Source organism: Trematomus bernacchii, unplaced genomic scaffold (assembly GCF_902827165.1).
Source record: "Trematomus bernacchii unplaced genomic scaffold, fTreBer1.1, whole genome shotgun sequence".
Classification (NCBI taxonomy): Eukaryota; Metazoa; Chordata; class Actinopteri; order Perciformes; family Nototheniidae; genus Trematomus; species Trematomus bernacchii.
In genome coordinates, this window is record NW_022987582.1 from 4,345,364 (window position 1) to 4,367,450 (window position 22,087).

The following is a 22,087-nucleotide window of genomic DNA, read 5'->3' on the forward strand; positions in this document are numbered from 1 at the left end:
GCAGTAGAACATTTCACTGTAGCGCCCGGTACCTTAATGGGAAACCCTACAGTACATGTTTGAGCAACCTCTATGAAACGTCAAGCTACCCCACAGCACCCCCAAAAGAAAATCTCTGGCGCCGCCACTGTTTCTTATGCGCAATTAATTACTTCATACCGTCTTTGTCGTCCTGCATTTATTGTGCCCCCCTCAGAAAATAACTGGCCCCCCCAGTCAAATTGGTCTAGAACCGCCACTGTGCAGGGTACAGTAGCTTGAGAATTTACTCCAGATGGAACTAAAGTCTTAATTTAGTGTTGATTATATTTCACATTATTAATCAAAATCTACAAAGGTACTAAAGATATTAAATACATGTAGTGAAGTAAAAGCACAAGATTAACCTCTGAATTGTAGTTGAGTAGAAGTACAAAGTAGCATACATATGAAATACTCAAGTAAAGCACAAATCCCTCAAAATTGTACTAGTAGGCCTACGGTACTTAAAGAGGACCTATCATGCAACATGCACTTTTGAACGTCTTTTATACATGAATATGTGTCCCCGGTGTTCCAGGGAACTCACCAAGTGTCAGAAAACACAACCCTCTCTATTTTCCTCCATACCCAAATCTCTAAAAAAGGGGCTGCAACGGATCTGATAAAAACTGATCCAGATTTGAACACTTCACTGACGTCACAGAAGTGGCGCTACGGCTATTGGGCCAACTCTCCACCTATCAGGGGAATGTGGGGTTGGGCCACGGCCGGCCATTGCCGCTCGAAAGCGCTGGAGACGCTGTAGTACATATGCCAGGCCTGTAAGTGGCACTGTAGTCTGCCACAAAAGCAGCGAAGAAGACTTCCCGCCCATAGTTACCATGGTTACCCTTCTGTTTATTCTCCGCTGTGGCTTTTTTTCTCCCTCCCCGAGGCAAGCGCTTGCTCCCGCTGCTTTAATTCAATGCAATCCCTCCCCATCGAGGCAAGCACTGTAATTCTCTCCGGTTAGTCCACCAGCAGATGACAAACACCCACTTCTCCGCCTCTTCCAAGGAACGAGGGGACCATGCGGCAGAGTTTCAGTTTCAGTTTCTTTCGCTGATCAAGATGTCCGTTAAAGTTTAAATCTTCCGGGCAAAATTAGAAAAGTGCCGGTCAAAGGTCTTCTTTGTTATTTATTGAGCTTTAAAACAAATGAATAACGACTCTATAGGCCTATAATAATATAATAAAACACGGAGGACGGAGATCTTTTTTCTCCCCCCTCTTGACTTGATCAGAGCATGGCTCCCCTCTCCTGCAGGGGGGCGTGGTCAGCTGCAGCTCACAGAATCAGCCCCATAGACAGCAAACAGCACATAGAGCGAAATGAGGCATGGCTAAAATGCATGATCTGTTTGGCATTTTGAAAACAGAAACGTATAAATATACCTTATATAGGTATGGCCCTACAATATATCATTTAAATATAGCATGATAGGTCCATTTTAAGTAAATGTACTTAGTTACCTAACACTACTGTTAAGAAGCCTTACCAAACCTTTCTAGATCCGACTATTTAACATACAATCACAAAGCCGTGGAAAAACACACTTGCAAATTATTTACTGCCTCCTTTTCAGCTTTAGGACGACACACATGTTTTGTTGATTTAACTCTAATAAAAGAAACACGGTGTATATTTTTGGTCAACTACATCATTTAAAATGCTACCATTGTAGTAAAATACAAAACACGTAAGCCGGTCTTAAATTATATTTACACACTGACTTTCATAAAGGAGAAGAAAGTGTTATTTAGCTCCTGGCAGTGATTGAGGACAGTGGCTGTTGTTGCTTAGTAACGGAATGCTGACCCGCCCACCGGACTGTTTAGCTCGTGCCAGTCTTTTTTGCAGACATGCGTTCATAATATAAAACTTCTTAAACACGAAGTCAAAAGCTAATTTAGGTGAAGGTGTCTTGAGTTGTTTTTCTTTTTGTGGAAGGAAGTAACAAAGGCCTAGCATGTCGTTGTCGTAGAGCAGTCATGTCAGACGACGAAAGTGTGCCTGGTTTTCTTGAAGACGACAGAGTAAAGTTTGTCGAGGCAAAAGTGTGTAGCCTGCTGCAGCTGCACCGCCAAACATGGGACAAGAGTGCCGTCAACGAAGAGTTCCAAACCGTGCTGAAAGACTTCTTCGAAAAGAAGTCTGTAATGTATTTCTCTTCTTCCAAAAAAGGAGGTCTGGTTGCTTCTAATGGGGTAAGGTTGTTACAGAATCTCCAATAAAGCTAAGTTAGTGTCGTAGATAACGAAGACTGTTTACAATTGACTTGCAAAGTTGCAAGCTAGCTAAGCTTAGGACAGGTGGAAAATCCATTGATTGACCGATTTGATTTACCTGCTTGAAAGTGTCAATTTGTAGTACAATCACGTGATCATTTTTCGAATGCAGGTCCCAGCTGGTGCTCAAAACAGGCACATCTATATGCTCAAGAAGAGAGTGGCCCCCATCAACTCTGATAACTGCAGGGAACTGCTCCTCTTTGGCCTCCAGTCTCCATCACCACTGCTGCAGCTGTCAAGCACAGTGGAGCAGGTGATTGTTAAACCCTCCATCATACACCTATCTCATAAAAAAGCATTCTGTTGTATCTGCTCTCAGTTTTTGTTATGCATATTTCTAGCTTGCCTTTATGAGAGCTGGGTGAGAGTATTCATTATGTGTCTTTTCTCAAGGTATGTGTTCCACTGCTGTCAAACAACAAAAACCATCACACGTGGCCAACTTTGTTGTCTGAGGACATCATTAGACATGTTGAGAATATGTGCAGTAAGACATCAGTGGTCCAGGGACAGGTTTTAGGGAAAAGTGTCCTCCCTATCCCAGCTGCGACAGATTGGGTGGAAAATGCATTCAGCAACTTCAAAATGTAAGAAAATACGTCCATTTTGATTTTGTATCAGGATTACAATTACTGTTATTATTAACAAACACTCAACATATGTTTTCACACACAGGTATAATAACTATGACAGGGCACTGGCTCATGCCATAGAGAGCCAGGTCATCAACTGGAGCAATATTATCCAGAAGATTTTAAAGGAAGATTCATCAGACCTCCTCATAACAGGCAGCAACCCAGGGCCCGATGCAGAGCTGAAGTTTTGGGCTTCAAGAAAGGCCAATATACAGAATGTTTGTGATCAGGTATGCTCCCCTTTACTAAAAACTATTATTTACTTGATTTTCCTCTCCTGACATTCCATGATGTGTTTAACATGTTTGGTACTTTCCATTGTAGCTTCAGAGTCCAGTTGTTCAGAAGATGGCAGAGATATTAGAGATGATGGATAGCAGTTATTATCCCGCAATCAAGACTCTAATTGGAAGTGTAGTTGACGGTAAGATTGGTTCTCTTTTTAAAGCCAAAGAAGACATGTTGTAGTATGCACCTTGTCAAATATCTGATTCACAGCCTAATGCGATCACTCAAAACCTATTATCTCTGATAAGGTGGTTTTATTTTAAAACCTTGTTTTTCTCAATCCAAAGCACTTCAAGAAGCGAAGGACATTGACCTTTATCTACAGCCGCTACACGCACAACTGACTCCACTGGAAAAGGAAGGATTTCCTAACTTGGAAAAATTCACCCCTGTACTTTTCCACATATTGTTCCTAATCTGGACCAACTGCCAATCTTATCAAAGACCGGCACGCATTGTGGTGCTGCTGCAGGAGCTGTGCAATCTGTTCATTGAGCAGGTAGGAATCCTCATTTGAAACACCCCTAGTTATGAATGACACCAATTATCACATACATGTGAAATTGTTGTTAATATGATTGGACACGGAGCATGAAAACCTGTCAATTATGCTGTGATGTTGTTAGTTTAGCTTAATCTTGGCTGCCTGTATGATCAAATTCACAGAATTATATACATCTTTCCCCTTCAGGCTTCTACATACCTCTCTGCAGATCTGCTTCTCAGAGAGGATCCAGAGGAAAGTCTAACTATGGTAAAGAGAGTGATAAAAGTCTTTAGATGTTTTAAAGACAGTTACCAGACCCAGAGGGAGAGGTTGGCCAACCATGTGAAACATGCACCCTGGGATTTCCCATCCGCCATGATTTTTGCACGTTTCAACCAGTTCTTTAATCGTATGCTACAGCTGGAGGTGAGATCATATTTTTTTGCCACTGTGAGGTTTTATTCTTTTGTGGTTTTGTTTCCTATTACAATATGTTATCTTTTGCAGGACTTGTTTGAAATCATGCTGGACTTTCAGAGGATGGAAAAACTAGAGTTTGGTGGACTTAATGGCAAAATCTACAGTGAGAATGCTGCTCAGATGTACAAAGAATTCAGTAACCACTGCCAAGTGCTGAAGCACAGTGAAAACAGCCCTTATGACTTAAGCTCTCAGGTGAAATGATTTGGATGGCTAATTGAGATGTCCATGAACAGCCATTTTATTTATATATAATGCATGGTTTTACATTTGTGTCAATCTCCTAATACTGTTCAACTTTGATCCACTCAAGGATTTTGAAAACGAGCATAAGGATTTGAAAGTGAGGATTGTTGACTTTGAATGCCGCCTTGCCAGCCTTATTTGCTTGGCCTTTAAGGATTGCTCAGGACTGGAGTCAGGATTTAAAGTAAGCTAAACTAGATTAAAGTATGATAATGATACAATATTGATAAAGTGAATATTGAGGAACGGAGCTTTCAAGCGGGAAACCAATCTCTTTGTTTTTCATCCTTTAGCTGCTAACTATTGTTGGACCCTTCCTGGAGAGAAGACAAATCCGACAGATATTCAGTCCCAACTACCTTATTCTGCAGCAGCTTTTCAGAGAAGAGCTGGAGAGATGTAAATGCCATTTTAAATCCAAGCTCAATAAGGTACTGGGGAAAAAGAAAAATCAATATTAGCAATATGTATTCAAGGCACAAACGGTATTGTACATGCAACAACTTTGTTCCACATGGTCTTTGTTTACAGATGGAAAGTGGTCTGGGTAAGAACATGGCACACACATCTGGAGCACTGAAGTGGGCGAAAATGCTCAGAACACGCATTCAGACATCATGGGAAAAAATCAGATTACTGTTTGACATGTAAGTAAACACACTATTTCAGTGAATCAATTAATTAGTTGCAAACAGTCAGAAAGAGATACTAAGACAGAGATACTAACAAACAGGAATTGACAATCGTGCTGGGCCTAAAAATGGCGATTGTCTCACAATTATGCAATATTTCCAGGCCTGCAGGAGGTGGAGAATTGGCAAAGGAGTACCACATGTACATGGAGATGTTGAGCCTTCTGGACAAATATGAGGAGGACATTTACTCTGACTGGCGTAACGGTTTGGAAGAGGCCTGCCTGATGAACCTCAATCAACACCTTATCTCCAGAAATGCCTCATCTGACCTGATCTCACTCAACTTCAATCCAAAGGTAATTGATGTTATGTCCCTGCAAAGTAGAGTGCCCATTGTGCAGCCATCCCCCGATGCTAAATCATTATCCAAATGACCGTAAAACTGAAGATGTACTGCTGGTAAGTGAAAACACATATCCATCCTGACAGAGGCTATGTTTTATTTTACAGTTATTTCATTTCTGTTATTTTATTCTCCAAGGGTTTCTATTAGTTGAGACAAAACATTTGACCTCCACTTCGCTGTGATGATGTCTATAAATTGGTTTATTTTCTCTCCTTAGCTGACTGAAGTCTTGAAAGATGTGAAGTATATTCAGACTCTCTGTGAGATCGAGATCCCCGCAGCTGCAATGGCAGTTTTTGAGAAGCGTGACATGTTCACAAAGGTAAGGAAAAAACATGTTACTTTATGGGCTCACATACACTTATGCACACCTGTTTGAGTCAAACAATAAGCACTATGTATCTTGTTTATCTTTTACATTGTCTGCACATCAGAATATATTGTTTTTCCTCACTTCCAGTATGTGAGCAGTCTGCAGCTGTTGGTACAATGGTACAACAAGCTAAAGCAGACGGTGCTGGAGGTGGAACTTCCTCTCGTCAGAGCGGAGCTAGAGTCCATAGACGTGCAGTTGACCAGGGCAGAGAGTGAGCTGACATGGAAGGATCCGGACTGCTGGCGCTTCATCAGCTCCACCAAAGACCTGGCCCACAACCTGGTGGGTCGAGTCAGTAGAGCCAAGGAAAACTGCGAAGCCATCCAGTCCATGATGAAGGGATGGAGCAAACAGGCCATGTTTTGCAGAAAGGATAACAAGAAAGGCTCGCTCATACAGCTGGAGGACAGGGGAGACCGTGTCAACAGGAAGTACAGCTCCATGAAGAAAGATGGAGACTCTATCCACAAGCTGGTACAGGTGTGTATGCATGAACTAAAGTATTCACTCTTGTACACTATAGATTTGATGTGAATACTTGTGTTGCACTGTAGGTAATCACCAAACAACGTGAACTTATTGATGTAGTTCCAGAACATTTTAGCATGTCTTAGAGATATTTATCTTCATCAGATCAAATCACATTAAAATTACAGTTCACAGGCATTTGAAAACCTTGCTTTTTTACATTTCATTTGGGAATTTGTGCTTGTTATGGGCTTGGATTTAGTTTTCTTATGATAAAACAAAACAGATATGGTAAATAACATATATCTAACATAACCGTTATCTCTACTTTACCATTAATAGTACTTACTGTAGTTCATTGATACCCTTTCTAGTTTAATCAGTTAAGTTAGACATATTAGACTTAAAATACAATTGTACTTTATATATTTTTAAATGTCCCAATACGCCATGCTGTATTTATTAGGAAATTAATAAAACCACTCGAGCTGTCAATTTGATCTATTCCTAAAAATCTAAACGGATACAGTACAGAGTCAAATAATTCAATTTTCTGTGCTTTCCATTTCAAATATCCTACATTTTCATCAGGATAATAAGGTCCATTTCCACGCTGACCCTGAGTCAGAAGCATGGCAGTCCTACCTGGAGCATGTGGATGAGATGGTGGTGGAGGGGCTCTTCAGCTTCATCAGCCACTCTCTGCAGTTCTTTGCGAACAACATGGAATCGTGGCCGAGCCCGACACCTCTGTTTGAGTCTCAGTTGATGCTCAGTAGCTCAGGAATGGTTTTCCTCCCCTCATTGGAGCAAGATGCAGGGGACGGCCTGTATGAGCTGATAGAAGGACTGGTTGGAGACATATTCAAGACTTCAGTGAATATCAACAGAATAGCTGCACATCATAGCACGGAGAGCTACCAGGTAATCTGCGGTAGACTGGGATTTTAAAATCTACCACTCCCTCTTAACTCACTTCTTCTTCAAACAGTACATTACCCTTATGTTATGTGTCATGTAATATAACTCTTACAGGATCTAATGGATGACATGCTGGATTTGTTGGACCTGAGGCAAGAAATAATGGAGCGAGTGGAAAACGTCCTCAAGGAAGCAATAAATGACCAGAGAAAGTTTGACTGCTACACCCATCTGTGGCAAGATGACAGGGCTGAGTTCCTCGGCCAGTTTCTGCTGTATGGGCGTCTCCTGACAGCCGAAGAGATGGAAGCTCATGGAGCAGATGCCCTCCCTGAGAGCCCGCCCACAATTGATAACTTCAGAGAACAGGTGAAATGCTCTTTTAAATCATGATTCATATTTCCCATATATGGCTGGTGAGTTAATTGTAAGCTGTTTTGTGGTCATCATTTTACAGATCGATTATTATGAGGATCTTTATGCTGACATTTCCAAACTTGAAGACTTCAAAGTGTTCAATGGATGGTTTCGGGTGGATATCAAGTTCTTTAAAGTGAGCCTTCTTAACACTGTGAAGAAGTGGAGCTGGCTTTTTAAAGAACACCTCTTGACCTATGTCACTAACAGGTACATTTAGTTTCTGCATGGCTTTAGATGCACACTAAACTGTAACATCACTTATACTTACTGTACATGTTTTCCCGCTCAGTCTCGATGAGCTGCAGAAGTTTGTCCGAGCCACTGTTGAAGGGCTAGGCCAGCATGTGGCTAAAGGAAACCACCGAGGCCTGGTGGAAGTGATGAGTCATCTGTTGGCCGTCAGAGACAGACAAGCAGCCACAGACAAGATGTTTGAGCCTTTTAGAGACACAGTGATCCTGCTGGAGCAGTATGGAGTGATCATACCAGACCAGGTCCATTCTCAGCTAGAGGTAAGACGTTGAATGGTTTATTGGTTCCTATTTTCATGCTACCTTCAAGAACATATGTGATACTTAATTATAATTTATTCACAAATTATTTTCATTTGATCTTTGAAAATCTAAATAATTCTCTCAATAGGAACTTCCTGAGAAATGGAGTGGGGCAAAAAAATTGGCCTTAAAAGTGAGGCATGAGGTGGCTCCTATGCAAAATGCAGAAGTGATGGTGATACGGAAACGATGCATGACATTTGAGGTGAAGTCGCTTTTATATACAGCTTTAAGCTGCTTTTGATTTTATATATATTTTAGTTAAAACAAGTAAAGTAATACTTCTTATTTTTCAGGTGAAACAAAGCAAATTCAGGGAGATGTTCAGAGCAACAGCGCCATTCAGATACAATGCTGTGCGACCCTACATCAGTCTGGAGAAGGTAGGAGTTCAACCTTGACTTGATTATAATAATATTGTATTATACTATACACTTTGGATAACAATTACCATGTGTTGTTTTCTAGTCTGAAAAAGCCGTTCGAGACATGGAGAAGGAGGTGGCCGAGCTGCAGGAGTCCACGAATCTGTTTGATGTTACTATTCCTGACTACAGAGACATCAAGTCCTGTAGGCGAGAGATCACGGTCCTCAAAGAATTATGGGACATTGTTGTGTTTGTGCAGGTGAGTTGCTTAATATATACTGTATATTTAAAGTCTCTATTCTGGAGTGAAGGGAAATCCAGCTGAAGGCCTCATCCCCCCCCACTTCAATGACCCAAAAACTCAATAACGTGTCCTCTTAGGAGCCGTCATTGATCCTTTGAATACCCTGTCGCCTCTAAATGTCCCCATTAAGTCCCCTCAGCCCATTGACCCCTCTGCATGCGTCTTTATCTATACAGAGCAGTGTTGAAAACTGGACAATGACCAAATGGAGGCAGATAAACGTGGACCAGATAGATGGCGAATTGAGGAGGTTTGCCAAGGTGAGGTCACCAACAGTGCTGCATCACACCAGCATATCTCTCCTGCTGCCTTGCTGTTATGCACCGTTGCTATTTGTAACAGATGCCTTCTAATAACTAATTATGTTTACCTGCCTTCTGTTTGTGTAGGACATACGGAAGCTTGACAAAGAGGCTCGCATTTGGGATGTGTATTCCGGGTTAGACCTTTATGTAAAGAACCTGTTGACGTCACTGCGGGCCGTGAGTCAGCTACAGGACCTGGCAATACGAGAGCGCCACTGGGTGCAGCTAATTAGAATAACACAGGTGCATGAACACACACATCAGTGATCCTGCTATAGAGCATTGTTTTGCTTGCATGATAAAAAAATGACACTTTGCATTATGACCGTAATTCTTTTATAATAGATGGACTTCACTGTGACGGACAGCACCACTCTGGGAGACCTCTTGGCTCTGCAGCTCCATTTGTTGGAAGACGAAGTTCGCAACATTGTGGATAAGGCAGTCAAAGAGATGGCCATAGAGAAGGTTGTTCTGCAGTTAAATATATGGGGTCAAACACTTCAAATTAAATTGGGATTTTGCATGTGAAAAAAGTGATGACATCAGCGAGGAGCTAACTTTTTATACACATGGTCCCTAACTAGGGTTGCAAAGGGGCGGAAAGTTTCCGGAAAGTTTCCATGGGAAGTTAAGCTGGGGAATTTTGGAAATATTCGATGCAAAATTAAACAAAAAACATGACATTTCAAGAGATTTTTTTTTATTTGAAATATTTTTTTTTTAAGTAGAACAGAACAAGTTTGAATTATTTTATTGAACAATTATTTGTTTCATTGAAGAACGAAAACAGGAATGTTGAGTTAAATATTACTCATCCCCCCCAACCCCACTCATTAAAAAATGAACAAAAATGCACCCCCCATCCAAAATTCCCACAAAGTCCCATTCAAAATGTTAAATGAAAAGAGCCCTTCTCCCTCCAAAAAGTCCCATTAAATCTTCCTTCAAGCAATCCTCTGCATTTTTTACCCTTTCAGTCAATGGGCTCTTCCTGGGCCTCATCAACATCCAACTTTGAGTCTTCCTATTCAGTGTCACTGTCCAGCCTTGTTGAGGATGGCTGTGTCAGGCTCAAAGAGCCTTAGGTTTGCCCGAATGCCAACCAGTTTTTCCACTCTCACATTTGTGAGCCTGTTGCGAACCTTTGTGTGGTCTCAATAGCCATGCAGTAAGCAGTGTGCTATGACATGGACATTCAAGTGTACTTGAATGGCATCTGTTTGTTTTAGTCAAGATTATGCTAAAATATACTTTCCCCAACTATATTTAAGTTCCCTATGAAGAGCCAACCTTCCATTTAGAAAATTCCCAGTTTATTCCCATAAATTCCCGTTAATTCCCATGGAAAGTTTCCATCTTTGAAAATTCCCGGAATTTTGCAACCCTATCCCTAACAGTGCTGAACTGCAAAAACCATGGAATGCAAAACATCAACTTTTCATGTTCTTAGATTATCCAAAAAGTTAAAGAATGGTTTATTTAGCAGAACAAAAAAGAGAATTTGTATAACTACTCAAGGAACACTTAATCTAAAGTCATATAAGACATACAAATATATTTTTTTGTTATTACATTTGGTGTATAAATTACCCCTACACCAAATGTAGAATTTATAATTTAACCAAAAGTAAATGCAGTGAAACCGTTTAATATTTCAAACATATAACCATTATGCTATATATTTATTTTTATTTCAGATTGTGACAGAAATAAGTAAAACGTGGGCATCGATGGAGCTTTCATATGAAGATCATTACCAAACCTCTGTGCCACTACTGAAATGTGACGAGGAACTCATTGAAACTCTCGAGGATCATCAGGTGAATATCTAAGCTACTGATTTTATGTGTGATCTAATTTAATGGAATGCACAATGGCTGTGAAGCTCTCAAGATCAGTTGTCTGAGAGGAGCACTGATAGTTAAGGGCTGAATAGAGATGAGGGTGCAGAAAGGGGCCGCCCTGTCTGACTGTCTAACAGCACAGCTGAGAGAAGAGGGGTCCCTATTGAGTCTTTAGATTTATAGCTGCGGGAGGACACAGGGCATTGTTACACCGCGGCGGTCTTTGTACATGTCCACCAGATGCATTGGGGGTTATAGCCAGCAATTAGAAGTCTTGCCACTTTAGTGCCTAGATCTTTGTGTAAACAGACTGTTTCCCTCCCCCATTTTAATGGCATGGCATGCTGATGAGCTTGAATATGCATTGAAATTAAACTGACACATGTTATGAGGTTTAGGTTATTAAGATATTACTTTCTCTGGCCATAGATTGGGTGGTAGTTAAGTGTATTTGAGTTTTGCATTGGATCAAATCCTTTTGAAAGACTATAACCATGTCTGCATGTCTTCATCCTCTAGGTTCAGCTCCAGGGCATCTTTCAGAGCAAGCATGTGCATCACTTCCTGTTCCAGGTAGTGGAGCTGCAGAAACAGCTGACTGTGGCGGACTCTGTGCTGATGGTCTGGATGGAGGTCCAAAGAACGTGGGCCTACCTGGAAAGCATCTTCAAGAGCTGTGACGACATCTGCCAGCAGCTGCCTGCAGATGCACACAGATTTCAAGTTTTAGATGCAGAATTTCAGGTCTGCACTTATGTTTACACCTCAGTCATGTAGTTATTCAAATACTATTATTGTCATTATTGTAATCATGGTGATGATGGTTCTTTCAGGAGTTAATGTTGGACAGTGCTAAGACTAAAAACGTCATCGAAGCCACCAACAAATCTCATCTATTTGAGAAGTTAGAGGACCTGCAAAGAAGGTACATTTTCATTTAATTACATTTGAATTATACTGCTCACAGTTTGAGGTATTGTGCTCACTATTTCCATACTCTCTCTTTGAACAGGTTGTCATTGTGTGAAAAAGCCCTCGCTGAGTACCTGGAGACGAAGAGACTCGCATTTCCCCGATTCTACTTTATTTCATCTGCAGATTTGTTGGACATCCTCTCTAAAGGGAGTCGCCCCAGAGAGGTGCATACATGTAGCATTTCCCTTTTATTTAGTTCATGTGACACACTTTAACTACTTTTTCTGTCATGAACAAAATAATGACACAGTGTATTTCGCAGGTAACTGTCCACCTCTCAAAATTATTCGACAACATGGCAAATCTTGAGTTTGCTAAAAATGAACATCTGGATAATCCTAAACGTGCAGTGGGCATGTACAGCAAAGAGAGAGAATATGTCCCATTCCAGACTGAATGTTGCTGTAACGGGCCGGTAAGATTACATTCACTATCAGAAAATCTGTATTTGTTACGATATTTCACAAGACAACCTAACGAATGAAACAAATACTTCAGGTGGAGGCATGGCTCTCTTCTCTGGAGGAGACGATGAGGGAATGTGTCCGCGGGCACCTGTCTGAGGCTGTGTCGGCGTACGAGGACAGACCCAGAGAGCAGTGGATTCTCGACTTCCCGGCCCAAGTGGCTCTCACCGGATCCCAGATCTGGTGGAGCAATGATATGGAGCTGGTGTTCAAAAGACTTGAGGAAGGGTTTGAGTCTGCTCTCAAAGATTACAACAAGAAACAGGTACACTGCATGATGCATTCACACACTTACAATAAAGATTTCAATTAAATGCAGCTTAGTTGATAAGAAATCTGACTGATCCTAAATAAGAAACATTTTTGTAAATATTTGCTTAATTTAATATATGATATACTTCATATTTGGGCCAAACTGCAGAGTGTTTAAAGACGACATAAATGTGAAAGGTGTTATGCTCATTTATACTTATCTAGTTATTAGAAGAATATTCAATATAAAATGTAATATTTGGGCAGCATGGTAGCGCACCTGGTAGAGCAGGCAACCCATGTAAATAGGTAAAGGTTAAACTCTTGATTAGTTTTTATTTCTATACACATTATTTATAAATCTATGTATATTTATTACAATGTAAAGATTAGATAATGTACTATCTGACTAGCTTCTGTGTCTGTTGTGAGTGAAATGGCAACTGCTAAAGACAGTGGCGAACCGTGTCTATCACAACTGGGCCTTCTGTAGACACACACACACCCACGGCCAGGGTATTCTATCAGGGATATAGAATACATTGGTTGAAGGATATTCTACCCAGAGACCCAGAAAAATATCTGATTGGTTGCATTTCTTTTCTAACACAAAACCACTGAAATGCGTAGTGCATGGACCGAGAAGGACAAACAAATCAACGTAACACTGTAATATTACAGATCAACAACACAGATACGATTCTCATTTATTCATTTTACATACATTTTATTACATTTTATTTATATAATTAAATCGATTTTTTGTTTGTTTTATCTGAGTGTTCCAGGGTATTCTCTGAATACCTTGAAGGCCCTGACTGTTCGCCACTGGCTAAAGATAATGCAGACATTTTCCATAGTGCCATTATAATGAAATCAGCCTGCTTGTAGGGCCCTGTTGTGGCGTATGCTCATAGTTGTATGATCACTCTTGTCAGATTCATCAGCACTATTTAAGGTTAGCTTGTCCTTGGTTGCTGTTTGAATAATCTCTCTCCCTTCAACGCACGGCATCGCACTGATTGGATCTGCTGTCATACAAGACTAGTGACAAATGCAGGACATGCAGTGATGTTTTAGTCAATACAAGAACAAAAGACTACTTCTGATTGTCTGTTTCTTTCAAAATGCCCTCAGGGTCTGCATTAATACACCTAAAGTGTATGTTGTTCTGCATGGGTTTAAGATATAATGACTTTGAATACCTACAAATACAAGTGAAACCTGACGTTTGTTGCCAAATTAATCTCATGTGAATTCAAATTGGCACTCATGTTTTTTTTTCTCCAGATTTTTCAGCTCAACATGTTGATCAGCATGCTGCTGGGGGAGCTAAGCTCAGGCGACAGACAGAAGATCATGACCTTATGCACTATTGATGTCCATGCAAGAGACATTGTTGCCAGCCTCATTGCCCAAAAGGTTTTAACAATTTAAACAACCTCATAAAGATCATCTCCTTTAAGTCGGATAAATGTAACATTGCATTCTAGTAATATAAAGAAATTCTCATCATATTGGTGTGGAAAAGATAATATCAGTGTTTTTTTAAATTTATTTGATTCTCTATGGAAAATCCAAAATCCAATGAAAAGCATAGATTAGAACCTTTTCACTGTGTATTGACCGAGATAAACAAGAGAGGAATTTTACCCAAGGGATACAAAATCCTGTAAACTGTAGGTCTAAACTAAAACATGACAATATTTGAAATAGTTATGATCATTTTACTTCCTGCTGCCCGTATCTCTTGTGATATTATTTACTGTACCAGCAGCTGAATCTGTTCTCAGGTCACCACCTCTCAGGCTTTTCCATGGCTTTCCCAGCTGCGGCACTGCTGGTATGAGCAGCAGCATCAGTGCTTCGTTAACATCTGTGACGCCCAGTCCCCTTACTCGTACGAGTATCTTGGAAATACATCGCGTCTCGTCATCACCCCCCTCACAGACCGGTAACTCTGCTGTTTCATCACCTTTCAGTCTATGCAAGTATCATTTCATTACATTTTCTACATTCAGCATGGCTAAACACAACATTTGTATCTCTCTGAATGCTGGTCCTGTGGGCATGTTTAGGTGCTACATCACTCTAACTCAGTCACTCCACCTGACCATGAGTGGGGCCCCAGCTGGCCCCGCAGGAACAGGGAAGACTGAGACAACGAAGGATCTTGGCAGAGCCATGGGCGTCATGGTTTACATCTTCAACTGTTCTGAACAGATGGACTACAAGGTGGACAATTCAAAGTGATTCTCTTTGCTCAGTTTATGTCTTGATTATCTGTTTACACATGAATGCTAAATGTATTTTTTTTCTTTTACATGTTCAGTCAATTGGAAATATCTACAAGGGTCTTGCCCAGACCGGAGCATGGGGTTGCTTCGATGAGTTCAATCGTATCGCTGTGGATGTTTTGTCCGTTGTGGCAGTGCAGGTCAAAACTATACAGGACGCCATTCGCACTAAAAAGAAAAGGTAACAAGTGAAATCTGAATACATCAAGACTTCATGCTGTAAGACTGAAAACTGTGTTAATAGTCTGCTGCAAATATGGTTTGACCTAAAAGAAATTACAACAAAAGGTTTCTCAACGGATTATTGTAATATCAGGTGTACTTAATAACATACTAAAAGTCTACCAAAATCTGATTACTAGAAATGTGTATTTTTCAAGATGGCCGAAATTCCTTAAAAATACCCTAACTCCTTCATAATTTATGATGTTTTTTTTTGGTATAAACTTATGTTTTGGGGGTCTATAAATCCATTGGACTTGTCCAAATTGCAATAATATGATTACATCATTTTAAAATCATACATTTTAAATATATATATAACCCTCCATGCAACCTCACAGGTTCCTGTTCCTGGACCAAGACATTGTGTTAAAGCCCTCTGTGGGGATATTCATCACTATGAACCCTGGCTATGCAGGCAGGACGGAGCTACCCGAGAACCTCAAGGCTCTTTTCAGGTGAGAGGGAAACCGCAGCTTCTTTTATAATGTGCCTTGATTCAGCAGGAAGTTCATGGTCTGCATTTCCTGTGTCCTGCCGTAGACCCTGTGCCATGGTGGTCCCGGACACTGAGCTCATTTGTGAGATAATGCTGGTGGCAGAGGGCTTCCGAGATGCTAAGCTTTTAGCCAGGAAGTTCATCACGTTGTATAGTCTCTGCAAAGAGCTCCTCTCCAAGCAGGTAGGAGAAATATTTTATAATTCATAATGTTGGATTTGAAAACAGAGCATCCATAATAAAGTTTTTCAGCCGACCCCTAGGAGCACAGTGATTCATGAAACCATTCAATACATCTTTATCTTTCAAAAGAGTGATGCATGGAAAGTAATTCATTGTCTATTCTTCTTTGTTTGTTAGGACCACTATGATTGGGGCTTGCGTGCTGTCAAGTCTCTTCTGGTTGTGGCCGGGGCCCTGAGAAGAAGAGACAAGAGTAGACCAGAGGATCAGGTGACTTGCATGTGTTTGGCATCTTACAGCCACAAGAGGAAGCCTCATTGTCTCATACTATAATCCACAATTTCACTTTATTTACCAGGTGCTGATGCGAGCGCTGAGAGACTTCAACATGCCTAAAATCGTCACTGAGGATGTGACTATCTTCTTGGGACTGCTTGGAGATCTGTTCCCAGGCCTGGAGGTGGAGAGAGAGAGAGACTGTGAGTTTGAAACGGCCGTCAGGAAGACAACGCTGGAGCTCCGACTCCAACCGGAGGAGACATTCATCCTTAAGGTTAGGACATGACATATACATGATACACTTGCTTGACAAAAAGCTACAAATAATCTATTGTCCAACATTTCTTCATCAGGTGGTGCAGTTGGAGGAACTCATGGCAGTGCGTCATTCAGTCTTTGTTGTTGGAAATACAGGGACTGGAAAAAGCCAAGTAAGTTTGTATTGCCTTTTAAAAGTAAATGCTCTGTTTGTTTCGGTAAGGTACATCAAATGTAAGTTTTTTTTTATCTCTTCACCAGATATTGAGAGTTCTCCATAAAACTTATGTCAACTTGAAAAGAAAGCCTGTGTGGAATGACCTCAATCCGAAGGCAGTGGACAGAGATGAATTGTTTGGCTTCATCCATCACGCAACTCGAGAGTGGAAAGATGGTAAACAGAGACGGTTTACTTAGAAATAAGAACATTTTAAAATGCAGGACAAGTGCTAACTCATACTACATGTAATCAGTACCTCTACCTTGATATATTTATTGTTAATTGTGCTTTTTAATCCCTGTGTTAGGTTTGCTTTCATCACTGATGCGAGAGCAAGCAAACATCTCCCACACCGGACCTAAGTGGATTGTGTTGGATGGAGACATTGATCCGATGTGGATTGAATCACTCAACACGGTGATGGATGACAACAAGGTACCTCCCTCCTGTTCACCCATACACTAGTGTGCAACACATAGCAACCAAGGTGGTATAGATAGAAAAAGATGTTTCTTTCCCCCTCCTTCAGCAATCACTTCCTGGAGTGTGAGTACTTGGAAATCTTTTTCCAGAGCAATGAATCATGTCCGAGTGATCTTGTACCTTTGAAATATTCTAAAGCAAGTCCGTCCAATATGATGAAATATGAAGGTGTTTTCGGCAGAGTATTGTCTGTCATGTTGACCATTCAAATCTTATGACTTTTGTAAACTGTTATGCTTTCTAACGTCTTTCAGGTCCTGACGCTAGCCAGTAATGAACGTGTCCCACTCACTTCATCCATGAGACTGGTGTTTGAAATCAGTCACCTACGGACGGCCACTCCTGCTACCGTGTCCAGAGCAGGAATCCTCTACGTCAACCAGCAGGACCTGGGCTGGAACCCGTGAGTGACACAGTTTGTATTCGCATATGATCAAAGCATCGTTAAAGTTTTCAATTCAAGTGTTATTAAGTGTTCAATGTATCCTCATCATATAACAGTTTGAGTTTTCCTATGAACGTCCAACAACCCAGGTGATCAGTTGTTCTGTGCAAGCTCCTGCAGTGCAGAACATGTGAAGGCAACAAACTACTTGGTTTAGTTTAAGAAAAGATCATGATTTGGGTAAAATGAATTGCATGTATGTAGCTTTACATGTTGGTTTTGGATAAGTAAATAGGTTACTTGGAGGCAGAAATGCAAATCCTAATGATCAGGTGGGTTAAATACAAATTATAGTGAAATACTTATTGTAGATAAAGTTACGAAACACCGAATAAGAACAGTCTGCATTGTTTCCAAAGACAAAGACACTGTTTCGGATCCTGATCGGATCAATACAGCAATATATAATGACTCCGTCTTCCTCAGGTACGTTGCTAGCTGGATTGACCAACGCGAACGGCAGACAGAAAGGGCCCATCTCACCATCCTGTTTGAGAAATACGTTCCTCGTTGTCTAGAACAGATGAGAAACTCCTTCAAGACCATCACTCCCATCCCAGAAAGCTCTATGGTGCAGGTACACAAACACAAGCATGTTCATGTAACGTTTCTCCTATTCTATGCTTGAACAGTCAACACATCACAATGACATAATTATTTGTTCCCCTTGTTCAGACACTCTGCGCTTTGCTTGACTGCCTTCTAACACCAGAAAATATTCCATCTGACTCTCCACGGGAGCTCTATGAGACCTACTTCACCTTTGCCTGCATCTGGGCTTTTGGGGGGGCTCTGTATCAAGATCAGGTATTACTTTGGTTTGATTCAAGTGGATGAAATCGAGTTTGGATTAACAAAAAAACAGCAACTATAATTCCTTATCAACATAAATAGCATAAGCTCATTAATGTAAGCATACTGTTGATGTGTACATTCTGACAAGGCAATGATACACTCTCTGTTTGTTCTTAAGAAGCTTAATTCCTTTGGTGCTCAAAACTGTTTTCACTAAAGGACATTGTGCATTTTTCATTGAAAATGTGGATCTGGGCATAAGTATTGCAAGCAATATCTAGGACTGTTATACAAGTTTATTGGATAGTTTGTTAATTATCTTTGTAATAGTTGGCTCTACTTACTCCTTGAGTTTTCTTTGTACTTCTGGAAGGTATAAATATAGGGTGAGGGGCCACACGGGCCCTTTTGCTGACAGACATGTCAAACTGTTAAGTGATCAAGAATATTATAAGCTTATTGTACCTGTCAATGATTGTGACTAATTGAAGGGTTGTTCATTTAAATGATACATATTATTGCATGATATGATATGTTCTATGATTTGTCCAGCTCTATGATTACCGGGTACTGTTCAGTCAGTGGTGGACCAAAGAAATGAAGACAGTGAAGCTTCCAGCACAAGGGAGCGTGTTTGACTACTACCTTGATCCTCAAACCAAACGCTTCCTGCCCTGGAGTGATACTGTGCCGCCGTTTGAAATGGAAACGTGTACTCCATTACAGGTAAAAAAAAATATTAGCTACCAAAAATGCGGGGGAGTGTAACTTTTTGAGATGCAGACTTTTCAAAGCAGTTTGACAAATAATCACAAACATGATCACGAGCAACCTTCTTAAAGAAAATTAACCAGAAATGAACAATACAGCGATATTAAAAATGTTTGTATGCCTGAGTGAACATAATAAGAGAGGGTAAAGTCCAATCATGAGGTTATGGTAGGGGTGCTAGAATGGATGATGGGCTTTCCACTGTGTCTGATTACCATCTACTACACCCCATACCAGACTGTGTGGGGGTGAAGGCATGAGCAACAAGGCTTGAGCTATCACCCACGCTCTATTGTCTTTCTGTATGCTCCTGCGTACAGCTGTGAATGCTCCAAAGGCTCTTGCTGAGCCATAATTAGTGGGGTTTTGTTCTGAGCAAATGATGCTATTATGACAGAATAGTTGTGGTGTACTGGGGAAATACAAGAAATTATAAATCACATGCAATTCACTGAACACATGTCTGTCAATAAATCACACTCAAAGAAAGCCATAATAACTATGTATGTTTCTGCTTTGTGTCTTCCTGCTGTTTCTATGATTGCAGGCTGTTCTGGTACACACAGCAGAGACTGTGCGTCTTCGCTACTTCATGGACTTGTTGCTGGAGAGGAGACAGCCAGTGATGCTGGTGGGGAATGCGGGAGTGGGAAAGACTGCACTTGTCAAGAACAAGTTTGACTGTCTGCCAGAGAGTTACATGAGTACAAAAGTACCCTTCAACTACCACACTACCTCCCTCATGCTTCAGGGTGAGAGAGGGGGGGGTTCTGTTCTTTTGTAGTGACTCGTATATCAAGTAAACTGTAGCACCATCTGCTGGTAATGCTCAGATTCAGAAAGAGGGGGAGAAAACGTAACAACCATTGTTATTGTAATCCTCGCCCGAGTCATATGGCATCTGCACAATTCCAAAGTTGGTTTGACTAGTGTAAGAATATTCTAGCTTTTGTGTTTCTTGTATGTGTGGAGTTTTGTTGATGTTTTGTTTTTGTTTATTTTCTCTTGTAGAGATTCTTGAGCGACAGTTAGAGAAAAGAGCAGGACGAAGCTACTCCCCTGCAGGCAACAGAAGGATGGTCTACTTCATCGACGATATCAACATGCCAGCTGTCGACAGTTACGGAACAGTGCAACCTCACACACTCATACGTCAGCATCTGGATTATGGCCACTGGTGAGAAGACCCCACATGCTCAGTACTAGTTTGTTTATTGTGTGTTTGAGTCTTATGCCACCACATGAACTATTTAGCTAAATTGTTGTCTGTTCACCTATTAAATAAAGAATGTATTTCCTTTGATCTCTGTAGGTATGACAGACAGAAGCTGAGTCTAAAGGAAATCCACAATACCCAGTATGTTGCCTGTATGAATCCAACGGCTGGGAGCTTCACTATCAACCCCAGACTACAAGTATGTTTTCCATTCACAATGTCCTAGCGTCTCATTTTTTGATTTGAATTAAAACAAGCATATTGCTCCAGCATATCTTTTTTGAAATGCAGTCTTATGAACTATCTATGTTTTGATACAGGATAGTTTTTGTAAGTATACATTTAAATGTGTGAAAATAAATCTTAGTAAATAGTGTTTTTATATATTTATTTGACGGTGGCAACGTTGATTCATTCATATCCTGAAGAATCAGGAGTCAATTGGTTTTTATAGTGAATCATGGTTTGCAGAATATTTGCAAGCAACTTTACTTTCACTTGTTTGCAGGGACTAGGATTATTTTGTATCCGTGTATTTTGGAGCGTAAACAAAACATGTAAAAAATGTCAACATTTATTTTTACATTTTCTGAAGTTTGGTTTGTGCCTTTTCTCTCTACAGAGACATTTCTCAGTGCTCGCAGTGAACTTCCCTTCGTCTGAGGCTCAGACGTCAATCTTCAGTCAGATCCTGTGTGGCCATCTCAAGCAGGAGCACTTCAGTCCGCTGGTTCAGAGGAGCGCAGCAACTGTCGTCCAGGCTGCCATCTCTCTTCATCACAAGATGGTCCACAGCTTTCTGCCCACAGCAATCAAATTTCACTACACATTTAATCTACGAGACTTGTCTAATGTCTTCCAGGTAGTAAAGAGAGTGAGCAAATACTGCAATTACACTTTATAATGAAAACATGAACATTCATATGATTATTTGTGTTCCTCAGGGCATCCTACTGGCTGGGCCTGACAGTGTGGGAGAGAGCACTGACCTGGCACTGCTGTGGCTCCACGAGTCCTGCAGAGTGTACTCAGACAGACTGGTAGATGACAAGGACCTGCAGCTCTTCCGGAAGCTCCAGATGGAGACTGTGCATGAATGCTTTGAGGTGCAATACAGATTCTGTTAAAGGGTGTAAACTATTTAAATTGCTCTTCCTCACCTTCAGATATCAACACAAAGCAAGATATTTCAATGATGTATTATGCTTGTTCTCTTCCAGGGGCTGGAGGACAAAAAGGTGACACAGCAGCCCCTCCTCTATTGCCACTTTGCCCAAAAGGGCAATGAAGCCTCGTATGCTCCTGTTACAGACTGGACTGCGCTCAGGTCCGTCCTCACAGATGCCCTGGAGAGCTACAACGAGCTCAACGCAGCCATGGATCTGGTGCTGTTTGAAGACGCCATGCAACATGTGTACGTGTAGCTGTTTCGCATCTTATTGTCATCGTCAAGAAGACTTCATTCATTGTTTTTCTTTGACAATGTTCCTGAACTGTTTTGCATCAAAAATTAAACCTAAGACACTAAACACAAATGAGCAAAACATGAAGCTTTTAAAAAAAAAAACGTAAAAGTAGGAAGGAAATCATATTTTATGGGAAATAAAGATGGCACTTTTATGCAGAAAGCTAAGTTAATGAGTGATTGGCTTATGTTAGAAGCATCTGCATC

General features: G+C 40.8%; 1 protein-coding gene across 1 annotated transcript in view; it reads left to right on the forward strand.

Annotated features, from left to right (window-relative positions):
- The first annotated feature begins 4,630 nt into the window (after positions 1–4,630).
- The window catches only part of LOC117480395 (dynein heavy chain 11, axonemal), a 38,011-nt gene continuing 20,554 nt past the window's right edge, over positions 4,631–22,087 (forward strand). Inside the window, 42 exon segments of the mRNA XM_034127703.1 lie at positions 4,631–4,880; positions 4,981–5,096; positions 5,245–5,440; positions 5,708–5,812; positions 5,951–6,346; positions 6,926–7,258; positions 7,370–7,624; positions 7,713–7,882; positions 7,965–8,187; positions 8,318–8,434; positions 8,526–8,612; positions 8,698–8,856; positions 9,078–9,161; positions 9,291–9,449; positions 9,552–9,674; positions 10,907–11,029; positions 11,573–11,797; positions 11,887–11,978; positions 12,066–12,192; positions 12,291–12,443; positions 12,527–12,760; positions 14,038–14,169; positions 14,541–14,701; positions 14,826–14,982; positions 15,080–15,225; positions 15,608–15,724; positions 15,810–15,948; positions 16,126–16,218; positions 16,307–16,501; positions 16,581–16,658; positions 16,747–16,901; positions 17,005–17,140; positions 17,443–17,591; positions 18,060–18,210; positions 18,309–18,440; positions 18,981–19,154; positions 19,747–19,951; positions 20,211–20,376; positions 20,512–20,614; positions 21,038–21,277; positions 21,360–21,521; positions 21,636–21,829. Of these exon segments, the coding sequence (XP_033983594.1) occupies positions 4,981–5,096; positions 5,245–5,440; positions 5,708–5,812; positions 5,951–6,346; positions 6,926–7,258; positions 7,370–7,624; positions 7,713–7,882; positions 7,965–8,187; positions 8,318–8,434; positions 8,526–8,612; positions 8,698–8,856; positions 9,078–9,161; positions 9,291–9,449; positions 9,552–9,674; positions 10,907–11,029; positions 11,573–11,797; positions 11,887–11,978; positions 12,066–12,192; positions 12,291–12,443; positions 12,527–12,760; positions 14,038–14,169; positions 14,541–14,701; positions 14,826–14,982; positions 15,080–15,225; positions 15,608–15,724; positions 15,810–15,948; positions 16,126–16,218; positions 16,307–16,501; positions 16,581–16,658; positions 16,747–16,901; positions 17,005–17,140; positions 17,443–17,591; positions 18,060–18,210; positions 18,309–18,440; positions 18,981–19,154; positions 19,747–19,951; positions 20,211–20,376; positions 20,512–20,614; positions 21,038–21,277; positions 21,360–21,521; positions 21,636–21,829 (6,662 nt within the window). The 5' untranslated portion in view covers positions 4,631–4,880.